The sequence below is a fragment of the Apiospora hydei genome (assembly GCF_038363865.1).
Source record: "Apiospora hydei strain CBS 114990 chromosome Unknown utg000005l_segment0_segment0, whole genome shotgun sequence".
NCBI classification, from domain to species: domain Eukaryota; kingdom Fungi; phylum Ascomycota; class Sordariomycetes; order Amphisphaeriales; family Apiosporaceae; genus Apiospora; species Apiospora hydei.
In genome coordinates, this window is record NW_027117364.1 from 240,956 (window position 1) to 252,921 (window position 11,966).

Consider the following 11,966-nt stretch of genomic DNA (forward strand, 5'->3'; position numbering starts at 1 on the left):
TTTGGAGTGAAATAGTTCAGATAGCTGCAACCATGGAGGTCGGAGGGCAGTGTTTCAGCAGGCAGCTAAGCCGGTGACGTCGTCCAGTTTTCGTTGGCCGAGCCGAGGGGGAATTGGCGAAGACTGAAGACTGGGTGTCTTCTGTGGAGGGCGGCAAGTAAGGAATTCGGGCAGAGGTGGCCAATCTTGATCTTTTACGAATGCAACGGTGGTAGGAGGAGATTGGTCTCGTGCCGCAGGGTCGGAGTCTGCCAACTGCTCTGTCCAACTCAATGCTCTCTCTCTCTGGATGGGATGTGACAAGGCTGGGCAGTGCAGTTGCAGCGGCAAGCGGGTGGTTCGTTGGGTGCTGCCCTGCTCTCGGCTTGCCAATGACTGCTCTGGCTGCTGCTGACAATGCGATTCAAGGGCCCAGTGAGTTGACTGGACCTTGGGTGGGTCGGCTGCGTATCGATGATGGAGAGAGGGGCTGGAGCTACTGGCTACTGGAGCTAGCTGTGAAGTACGTACTGCACAGGGCCCTAGCACTGCACAATGGGGGCCTTTAGCTAGCTGCTGGCTGTTGAAGCTAGGTACCCGACCCGACCAGTCAACGAGCATGTATCGACCTTCAATTACCACAACGTTCAAGGAAGTCATACACGGCCTTGGAGAGACAATGAGGATTAATTTGCAGGAACAGTAAGTATCAAGTTCCCAATAGTACGAGACCCAATGCTACATGCTCTATTGGGAAGAAATAAAACAGTTATGGAACATGTAGCCCATATCGAAAAAGAGAAGCCCCGGAAATCATGCCACCACCCGAGGGTTGACAGCCGCTGCTTAAGTACTTGAAACTGACAAAGCCCTGGGCTTGACTCGAACGCAAGGCTTCCATTCGGCTTGCGAGGCCAGTTTCGCATGTTGGAGCTAAGGACAGGATAATGTGGCCAACATCTGCCTGGGTATCTTGAATTGGGCTTGCATGCTCTGCTCATGTGAGAGATGCGAGGTGTGTGGGATGGGATTCATCACTGCAGATATGCCTAATTATAATCCCGTCAATTGATTAATCCCTCTCCTTCTTTCGTGTTCACTTGCACCCCGCATGCTTCCATGCCAGCGACACGTCTGAACTGCAGCCAACAAGGAATACAACATCCAACAGAGGCTAGGTACATACATCTAGGCAATAGGCACGATCATGATGTACTTGTGTTGAACTCGGCTATTAAATTGGTTTGGCAAGTCCACCTACGTCTACCTACACGATATTCAAGGTATGTACGTACTTGGATGGCAACATGGCCATTTCTTCGTTTCCCGCAGCTGCATCCCCCAGCCCACTACCAGCACCCTGGAAAGAGGGAACCCTGGACATACATACATGCAGCCGAGCGAGAGCTGTGCCAGGGATCACTTGATGCGCCTGGCATGGGATCTGATGGATCACACAGCCCTTCTCTGCACACACACACAGGCTGCGTAACGCCAATAGCAGCCTTGTCGCAACCAGCATGTCCCACTTGCCGACCTGGCTCATGGCCCATTGGGATCTCCTTCCGGTCGGTCCATTGCCCTTGTCGTTTGGGAAAGGCCAAATCCGCCAAGGCCATCATCACCTACTACATGCCTATCTGATTTATGATGCTGGCTGGACGGCCGGGCTGGATGTGATTTGTAACTAAGCCATGGCTGATTGAGATGGGGGTCGAGCCGGGTTACATGATCCCTCATCACGCTGTCTAAACTCCAAGTGATTCTGAATACACGACGTGCATGTAATCAGCACCACCACCACGACTTATTTAGTTAGCAAGTAACATATAAGAACCTAAGTTAATAGGATAAGGCAGCACCACAGTTCATGGTGCAACCACGTAATCAAAGAGGTTGCCGTCATCCACGATTCAGCGTGTGATCACCTCGGCTGTATCTCATCTATGATTTCATCGAATTCCACCTTGTCGTACGTACACCTGGTGTTTCCTAGTCAGATAGGCACGGCGCACCAAGCGTCCCTTCAATCCGCCCCGGGCCTGACGCTCAGATCCCAAAGATCATCCATCGGATCGGTCCGAGTCAAGCACGGGAGTTAAAACACTGAAAACAAAATGATCGGTATCCTTACCGTACATAGCAATGCACGATGGCACTTCAAAAGGGGAAACACGATTTTTTTTCTTTCTTTATTCTACGTTTTTTAATGAACAGACCCGGATTCAACTGAAAAAGGGGCATTTGACAGGCCCCTTTAGTAACACCACACCAGCAGATACGAGCTATACGAAATGCCCAGTGACTCGTTCATATTTCTCATCAAGAACTAGATTGCTATATCTACATAACCCGTGACCGAGATGACTCCCGCAAGGTATGCGCACCCATCACCTAAATATATCTATATGCTCAGTGCCTGTGTATCTCCATCTGCTCCAACCGACCCTCACATCAACTCTCGGTCCGCTGAGTCCTTAACCCGTACGCAAGCCTATTCCTTCTTCTTATCGTTAAACCGCGGCAGCCCCAGCCACAGCACCAAAATCACCCCCAGCAGCGCCAGTATAATAGGCTGCAGCACCTGCACGCCCTTGGCCTGCGCAATGGCGCCGACCGCGAATGGCAGCACCGCGGCCCCGCTCCCGCCGAACGCTGCCGCGAACCCGATCGCGCCCACGTGCAAGTGCCGCGGCAGCAACTTCGACATGGCCACGATGGCGGCCGGGAACAGCGGGCCCAGGAAGAAGCCCTGCAGGCCCACGGCCACGGCCGAGACGATGAACTTGGGCACGAGCCAGAAGAGCAGTTCCAGGGCCATGACGATGGGGAGGTAGATCTGGGCCGCGGCATTCGTCAGCTCACCAAGAATAAAACCACGAAAGACGGGGGAAAATAGGAGGGAAAAACTCACGGTAATAGCCAACTTCTCCCCCAACCGCGGCGTCACGAACCCCAGCACCACCCGCCCGACCGTGACGCCGAGCCAGAACCCCATGGCCGTCATCCCGCTCGCAAACTCGGCCCCCTGCCGGACCTGGATCATGAACACCACAATCCAGCCGCCGAGCGCGACCTCGATGCCGACGTAGCCCAGCAGGAACAGCGCGCACAGCCACGTCACGCGCGCCGATGGCCGCTTCACCAGCGCCTCGCGCAGGCTGCCCCGCGGCTGCGCCTCCTCCCCCTCCTCCCCCTCGCGCTCGTCGCCGTGCTGCCGCGCGATCGAGGCGTGATACACGGCCGCCGTCGCGGTCCAAAAGCCGGCGACCGAGGTGAAGATCTCTACGCCGGCCAGGCCGATCTATGAATGGCGCTCAGTCAGATAAGAAGCATCCACCGCGGAGGCGACGAAAACTTACCATGATGTAGTAAAACGTGTACCAAGGCAGCTTCGCGTTCGCCACCATGTTCGTCGCAATCAGCGGCGAGAGCACAGCGCCGAGCCCGTAGAAGCCGTGCAGGAAGCCCAGCATCTCGTTGGCGCGGTCGAGGTTGCCGACCCACGCGTTCCACGCCGCGTCCGCGAGGCCGTTACCAAAACCGGCGATCATGAAGGCGATGACCATGACCGGGTACGGGGGATGGAGGGCGATCTGGTCGTTTCACTTCCATCAGCATGGGGCGTTGTCTGGACTATTTACTCACTGCCGTCTATGGTTTGCTTCGCCCCTCCCGAGTTCTTATGAAGTGGTCGGTAGGACAGGACAGGACAGGGCTTACGATGATGTACGCCAACATGTGGCACCCCGACGCGATCCCGCCTACGCCCCGCTGCCCGATGGACCGGTGCAGGACGTTGTTCAGGAGCGCCGAGGCCGTGTAGCCGACGAACGGAGAGAGGAAGATCAGCGAGACGATCGTGTACGTGAGATGGTAGTATTGTTCAATCTGGCAAGTCAGCATCGTCTTCCATGGGCTGGTAGGTCGGGATGATAAGATCCTCGAGCAACCAAGTCCAAGAAGTAACTTACATAGTGAATCAAGGCCTATACCCGCAGACAGTTGTTAGCCCTCCAGTTCCCCATCATCATCTCTGCCTCATCACCCGGAAGAGGTAGAAAGCAAAAGCGCTCATGTCGGACAGCGTCACTTACACCATAAGCCGCATCATTCGCCCCCATCACCACAAACGACCAAAAGCAAGCCCCGATCTTGGGCACGTTGCTCTTCGGGTAGTTCCAGCGCTGCACCACCTCGGTCGCCGTCGACGGCGGCGGCGGCGGCGAGCTCGGGTCCTGGCCCTCTTCTTCCCGCGAAGAGGACGAGCCCGAAGCGTCCGGGCGCGGCCGGCGGGCCTCCTCGAGCTTGGAGTGCGGCGCTCGGATGTCCATGTCCTGCATCTCCATGACGGCGGTCGAGGGCCGCCGCCGCCGCCGGTGGCGGTGGTCGTGTAGGTCGCCATCTTCTCGAGAAAGAACAAGAGACAGAAAGCCGCCTGGGATAGAAGTTCAGGTCGGTATAGCTCGTGGTGTTGCCAGGTTCAGGCGCTGGTCAGCCTGGCTGCGAGTTGAAAAAACGCGGCAAGAGAAAGCTAAAAGAACACCGCACTCTGGCCTGGTACTGCTGCTCCCAAACAGAGCGTAGGGAGTCAGTATTCTTATAGACGGCCGAAGCGGTCAATCTTGGGTCCAGATATTGAGCAAATCATATAGTAATGTCGATTGTGGCCTTTGCTTTCTAATCTACACGCAGAAAAAACGTGAGTCAAAAGTAAAGTACACAGCAATCGCCAAGCAGCCTCATCCCCCAAAGCCGCCCTTGTTGAAATCCCATGCAGGTTACGTATTAGTAGATTACGAGCTACCCCGGCTTCGGTCCGCCTTGCCCCAGACTAACAAACCGAAGCAGCAAACCAGAGCTGGCCCTTTTCCCACAAAGTGTGGGTTAGCTAGCGGTGAATCCGGCTCTCTCGTTCCCTCAGCCGGGTAAGAACATTCGAACCCCCATCCAGCCCATCGCTGATCCCCGCACGGGAGAACACCGGCCTTAGCCCAACTCCGCCTACCTGGCTGTCAGGCCCTGCCTGCCTGCCCCCCATCTACCGCTGACGGATAGTGACTGCCATCCATGTCATGATACCAAACAAGCATTCGTTCGCAAAAAGCTACCAACAGGATAGCGCGCAGGATGGGTAGGACCGGAGAATATCTCGCTGCTTCTGTGATTGGCCCAAACCACCCCCTTCCGGACCCCGAGGTTTACACGGCGCTGGCATATGTTTGCATGCCAAGAAGCATGATCTGCATGCACCTCTCTCGACGACCGACCCCGTGATACCGGTTTGCTAGCCACAAGCAAACAACGCCGGAAGAGTCATTCGGCCAGAAAAGGGATCGACGTCGACGTCGATGTCCACCTCTCAGAACTCTCCGTAAGACGGCAAGGTATGTCAACATGTGGCCACACTTGAACAAGCTGATTGACAATTTCCAGTTTGATAATTCTTATTCAATTGTAACTGCAGCGCACCTCCTGCCACCATGCGTGCCCAGTCCAACGATCGTCTGTTCCGTAATGCAGATGAATCACAACCCAACCACTTGCTCACTCGCTACCCGCTGCCATCTGAGCAATGCCTGTAAGCTACAGCCAAAAGCCGCTTATCCAAACTCCATCCAGCACACCCCTATTTTCCTTCCACCTGCCCGACAACCCGTATAAGTACCTGATAGTCACTATACCGAGATTACATAAGGATAACCTTTTCCATCCTTCCTACCCATCCCAATCAAAGGTTGCTTATAATTTCATATATGCCGTTCTTCGTTTTCCTATCTCTTGAACGAAGCAGCCCTTCTGCGGAAGAACCGTCCCTACTGTCCCCGCAACCGCGTAAGCCAATTCAACATACTCCGCCTCTTCGGCGTCCGGGGCCGTCCCCGCGCAAGCTCCGCGCCGCAGCCGTTGCTGTTGTTGATGCCGTCGTCCGCGCCCGATTCATGATTGCTCACGACGACCGGTTGCTTATACCCGTTGCTGCTCGCGTGCGTCTCAAACGGGTCCCCCGTCTCCTCCCCGTCTCCTCGTCCAGCTCGAGCGGCGACGACGACACCCGCCACGGCGAGCCGTAGTAGTACTCCGACACCACGCGCCTGTGGCCCTGCTGCGGAAGCGGCTCGGGCGCCAGCGAAGCGCCCGAGCTGTCGGCCGGCGGGTAGGAAGAATAGTCGTCACGGTTTAGCGTGTGGCGCTTAGGTCTGCTCAAAGTGCTGCTGGGTGTCTGTTGTAGTAGCTGCTGCTGCTGTTGTTGTTGTTGTTCACCAGATCGATTCGTTGTCGTGCTTCCGTTCCAGTCCGCGCCACCACCACCACCACTGAACGGACTCGGGCCCCGCCGCAGCAGCAGCTCGCTGGTGTCCTCGCTCATCGACGGCGATTCCATGGACAGCCGGTTCTGCGCGTTACGCTTCTGCACGTACGCCGCGCCCGTGGACGTCGCCCTCCTAGGCAGCGCGCCCAGGACGTCTTGGTCGGTTTTCGTTTTCGTCTTCTTCTCCCCTTCTCCATTGCACTCCTGGTTCTGGTTGTTGCCGGCGGTGCCACCCCCCACTCTCCGGGTTATGCGGTGCAGGGGGTTACTACCCTTGGTCGCCTGCCCGTTCTGGCTCTGGCTATTGCGGCCGCCGTTGCTGCCAAACGAGAAGCTGCGCGTCTGTGGCGAGAGCTTGGACGGGTTGTTCGTGCCCGCCGCAGAGGCGCGGCACTCGATGTTCATGGGCCGGAAGGACGAGACCCAGCCCTGGTGAAGCACGACCCAGAGCGCCGTGACTTGGATCAGGATCTTCTGCCATCCCTCGACAGTCTGCACCGTCCGCTCGGGAGAAGGGATAGGATCATCATCCTTCTCGCCCGTGGACGTCGTGGGCGAGCCGAGCGCGGACGAAGTCGGGGGATACCGCCCCGCCGACTGGGAGACGGTGGTGTAAGTGTCCTGGACCTCCAACTGGTTGGGCCTCAGCGTCGCCATGATAGGGTGTCGCCGACACGATGGGTCGATCATGCTGAAGGTGAATCGGTGCTCGGGCGCCGAGCTGAACGACGCGGTGGGCGATGTTGGCGCCGAAGTCGCAGCGGGTTTGCCTGTGGCCTTGCGTCGGGCCCAGCGCGCCGTGGTGATCTTGCCGGACTCGTCCTCGGTCGTGAAATCGTACGAGACCGTGCTGCCCTGGATGCGCGGCTTCGCCGTCCAAACGGTCCCGTCGGAGAGGACAATCTCGGCCATGTCCCGGCCCATCGGACTCAGGATCGCCACCAGATCCCGCTTGTTGATGCTGTCCTCGTCGTCTTCGTCCACGGCTCGGTCTCTCGCGGGGACGCTCAAGTCCTCGCTTTGGACCAACATGATATCGCCCACACTCAGCTCCCGCTTGATCCTGGCCAGCCGGGGGAACCGCTTGAACAGGGGCGTCACCAGCGCCGAGTGTGCTATGGCCGAGGAAGGATACACATCGATGGTCGGTTTCGGTCGCCTGTCCGAGGATACCTGTTGCGTCTGAAGAAGTAGTTGGGGGCGTATATGTAATAATCGGTGATTTAATTTCGGGGCGGGCTGCGCCAGGAGGTAAGTAGTACTGCTCCTCGACGACACCCTACGGTGGCTGCGGCGAACAGAGGACCCGGCCCGGCTCGTTTCGCTGTCCGAGATGTAGACCGACCCTTCGTCCCCGCTCATCATCGTGTCGTCCTTGCTGCCGGCGCGAAGCTCATGCTCCGCCACGGGCTCATGGAATCTGACTGCGGGTTCGGGAGTGCCAGAGACTCTTCTGGAAAGCGACGGCTTTCCTTTGCTGTGGGTAAGCGTAGGTGAAGTAGTAGTTGCTGTTGTCTGGGTAGCAGCTGAAGCGATACGTCGAGGAGGGAGTGGTGGCGGGAATTGAGAGTCTGTTTTGTTATATGAAATAGTAGATGCCCGATTCACCGGAGGCGGTCGATCTGCCGCAGGCTCCTGAAACCTGACAACCGGCTCGGGAGTGCTGGGTGCCCGTCGAGCAATTGGCCTTCCGTTGACACGAAGAATCGAGGGGGAGGGCGCTCCTGCCGCGGTAGAAGCTGCAGAGATAGGCCTGGGAGGTGGCGGCGGGAACGGAGAGTCTGCGTTGTTGTACGATATAGTAGATGCCCGGTTCACAGGGGAAGTAAAAGTTGACCGGAGCAGGTGATTGCGTCGCGCGCCGGCCTGTCCAGCGGGTTGTGACGGTTTGTTCGAATATTCATGTCCGTGGAGGCTGGCCCCCGAGTGGAGAAACATGATGGCAGCCAAACATGCGCAAATGGAGCGATAGCGTGCTAGCTGTATTGCCCAGCAAGGTGGCAACTTCCCGGCGAAGGTTCGACGTCGATCCGGCCCTTACAGACGGCGTGCTAGCAGTGGAAGGCGCAACGATGCATGTAAGTGAAGTATGGTGGGATGTGTCGGCTGGTGGTGGAGTAAGACGGCGACTCCAGATCGATGCCAGGGTTCGTTCGATTAGTCCAGTCCAGCGCAACCCCTCGTAATCGACTCTAGCTAAGGCGGAGGGGTTTTGGCTTTTGAAGATGGCGATGCCGGCTCACATGCAAAAAGGGCAGCACTAGTGCGAAGGAATGGATTGCAAGTCGGAAAGCCAGTTTCCTCGACAGCTTGGAGGCCAGTATGTAGGTTAAGAATAACAGAGCGAAAAAGTCCAGCGCCCAGGCCCAAACGACGCCTGTCAAAAAGGAGCGTAGCAGTCGAACGGACGGGGATGGGGATGTGACATTTGAGGCTGAGTTCTCGACCCGGTGGTAGCTGATGTCAGCCGGGGCCGATGATGGGGTCGAATCCAGGAACCAGCTGAAATTAGGGGCTAGATCACCAAGCTGTAGGGCGGAATGGGTGGAGATTTGGGGCCCGCTGTTCCTGTTGTGCTGGGATGCTGGTCGTTTCAATGCTCATGCAAAAAGGGTAGAGCGCAATGGCATGAGACGCAGGTTGATGATGATGATGCGTAAACAAAAAAAAAAAAAAAAAGCCGCCGGTCAATCGGGGCGAGAACCAAGGAAGAAAAAGTAGGTATGGAGGAAGCAGGATGGCCAAAGCAATATGACGGAGAGCAAGCTGAACGCGACGAAGGTCGTACAGGGCATGGACAACTGCGACAGGACAGAAAAAGGAAAACCAGGGTTTGGTCAGCCGGCACTGTGGTCTGCCGGTGCGCGTGGGTGGGAGGCTTGCAGGTTGGTGGTGATAAGCGAGATGGAGATTGGGGGGTTTCGAATGCTGGAAGCTATGGCTGTGTAAGCGGGTTGGCTGGCTGGGTTAAGTATAGTGAATGCATTGGACGGCAGCCTATCATCCCCTAGAGCCAAAGCACGCACACCACGTAAGTAGGTAAGCAGGTATGCGCACACACATATATATACACAGGTAGAGGCAGGTCTGCTTGCACGTATGTATGCGTAGGTAGTAGACTCTGGAGAGCGATTGGATGTTTGAATCGACGGGGGAGCGGTGAGATGAGATGAAATGATGCGCCACAATGGTAGCTGAATGCATACACTTACATATCTTTAGTTCTGCAGTATTGTGGAAAACCGGCCGACAGCCTAGTCGAGGGAGCAGACGGCCTGGGGGTGAGGATTGGGAGGAAAGGAGACTATCGGCTTGTCAAGCGTCCGTCCACGTTTGCGGCCTGTTTGATAATATACGGCAGAAGGGGCAGATGGGATGATGATGGCCAGAGTCCAGACTGCCGGTGAGTCCCAGCCAGCGTGCTCTGCTATTGGCCGAAGCTCAGATGTTTCCCCTCAACCCAACCTTATATCGATCGAGGGTACGGTGCGGGCGTCGTATTCGACGATATAAAGTTCCGAAGGTGTTTCTGGCCCACGGTGCGAATGACTCTCGCCCTGCAGTGGTAGTAACAGTTGTTAGCAGCTAGTAGCAGCAGCAGCAACAGCCGGTTGCTAGCAGCCTTGGTCGCAGATCATAGATTGGTAACAGGTACGATTGCAGCGCGATGCGTTGCGACGGTGAGGAAGAGTGGCTTCATATGTGGTTGGTTCGTGGGCTCATAATACACAAAAAACCAACAGGCCGGTGGTCAAAACTAACCTAACCTTCTGGTGCACTTTTGGTGGGGGTGATGACAGCGAACGCTCTGCAGCTGCAGGGCCAGGACTGTGATGCCTGCTGCTTGCTGCTTGCGCAGTGAGGAGTGCAGGGCAGAGGGCAGCGAGTGTGTGGCCCTGTCCAGGAGTTGGCAGCGAGCGCGGTCAATCGATCAATTAAATAAAAGCAGCGAATCGCTTTCGTTCCCACACGCGCAGACTTGGAGGAATGGATATCTCCCGGCTCCTCTTGGCAGAGCCAGTAACCCGAATAAGCCAGGCGCCAGGGAGGGGTCACTCACTGACTGGGGGCAGTCGTTTGTGTGTGTGTGTTAGTCGAGCTGACCGTTATATTTCAGAGAGGAAGCGCTGATCAGCACGCGAAAATGCCATGTACAAAACAGCCGAGATTGCTGCACACAGGCGCGTCGTTGGGTTGGCTCATTAAACACCACCACGCCGTCACCACACCGTCGCTATCTCGCTTCTCCTTGACGGCAATCTGGCAATCTGGCCGTCGAAATGCAATGTGCGTAGCTGGCTTTCTTGGTCAGAACTTCCAGTGGCGGATGGATACGAACTGCGTATTTGACCTGCAAGTCAGTGGTAGTTCGTCTGTAGTTGCACCCATAGCTTCGATTGGCAGCTTCATTTCATGCTCGTAGTCGTATGGATGCGACCAAAAGGGTTCAATAATGGCTTTTCTCGGCGCATGTAGCTGCCTGTGCCTAGAGAGGCTGGGTAGAGCCTGTACCACTAGGTAGGCAGGCAGGCAAGCACTCTGAACTCAACTCAAAGCAGCCTACTTTGTGCGCAACCATCGCGATGATGGACGGGACAACGTCATGGATCTGAATTGTACATACATCGATTATGTGTGCATCTAGCCTTGGCACCCGGCAAGCTCGAATTCGGCTGAACTCGTGAATGATTTGGCACGTTTGTCGCGGACCCGTTTCGCTCGAGTCTGAGTCGCGGGATACGGTTTTTGATGATACAACGGGTAAGGAAAAGGGAAACCGAAATGATGTCAATTCATGTTGTGTTGTTTCCAGGTCGAACCGTACCGTAGACTTGGAAGCTGGAGGAGAAGGCGACGTCAAATTTCGTCTTTTTTTTTCTCTAATGTGAAAATGTTTCCTACTTTTTACTACAAAACTTGTTTCGGGCTGGACGGCATCTCGTCTTGGTGAAGTGTCCCTGGTTTCTTGCATCATCTCATCAATTCGCATAGCACAGTCGGGAAGTCGGGCTGTAAGTTCGGGTGTTTCGTAAAGGCCGCTCTGGTCGGCGAGCGCTGATCAGGTCAGCTGTGGCCTCTCCAGTTGCACCGACTGCCGCAAATGGCATCTCCCATGAAAGGACTCCAACTTGAGAATTGTTCCGTCGCCGTCGTCGCCGTTGACTCGACCTGGGCCGAACAAGTGGCGGGCAACGATAGTCTTCTAGAAAATGGCATGACCCTCGTTCCAAATCCACAGTCATGGTCCAGGGCTTCCTCTTTTGGCTCGTGCTGCTAACCACTTTCATCGTCGTCGAAGTCAGCCGCTCCCCCACTTCGAGGACTGCCTTCAACAAGCCTGAAAAGTCCGAAACCCGTCCAGGAGGTCTGCTGCCAGTGCGGCCCTTCCCTGCAAAAATCGCAGAGGCACCCCTGCACCCCTTGCTTCCCGCACCGCTACTACATACCGTCGAGGCACTATTACATACCATAAGCACTACATATGTAGGTGCCATGTGCAACACATACATACATACCTACATGCAGCATTTATACTGCCGACAGACCGAGGTGCAACTTGTGCAGCTCACAGTCGGCCAAGTCATAGTGCAGTGGTGTTAGAGCGGCTGTGCTGGAATGGATCCGGTGCTGGTTCATCTCAAGTCCTGTTGACATACTCCGTAGGTAAGTATGC

At 56.0% G+C, this 11,966-nt stretch overlaps 3 protein-coding genes across 3 annotated transcripts; all 3 read right to left on the reverse strand.

Moving 5' to 3' along the window:
* Nucleotides 1-54: 54 nt before the first annotated feature.
* PG997_005514 (uncharacterized protein) lies at nucleotides 55-905 on the reverse strand (the record flags this gene model as incomplete). The annotated part of the gene is made up of 2 exons (XM_066809829.1): nucleotides 55-495; nucleotides 834-905. 2 exons carry the CDS (start codon nucleotides 903-905, stop codon nucleotides 55-57), a joined length of 513 nt encoding a protein of 170 aa, XP_066668752.1.
* Nucleotides 906-2,473: 1,568 nt separating this feature from the next.
* Nucleotides 2,474-4,415, reverse strand: PG997_005515 (uncharacterized protein; the record flags this gene model as incomplete). The annotated part of the gene is made up of 5 exons (XM_066809830.1): nucleotides 2,474-3,283; nucleotides 3,342-3,575; nucleotides 3,703-3,870; nucleotides 3,954-3,968; nucleotides 4,077-4,415. Coding segments are annotated over 5 exons (1,566 nt in total), but the record flags the coding sequence as incomplete, so codon positions are not given.
* Nucleotides 4,416-5,929: 1,514 nt separating this feature from the next.
* On the reverse strand, nucleotides 5,930-7,657 carry PG997_005516 (uncharacterized protein; the record flags this gene model as incomplete). Its single annotated transcript, XM_066809831.1, has 1 exon — nucleotides 5,930-7,657. One exon carries the CDS (start codon nucleotides 7,655-7,657, stop codon nucleotides 5,930-5,932), a length of 1,728 nt encoding a protein of 575 aa, XP_066668754.1.
* Nucleotides 7,658-11,966: the final 4,309 nt, after the last annotated feature.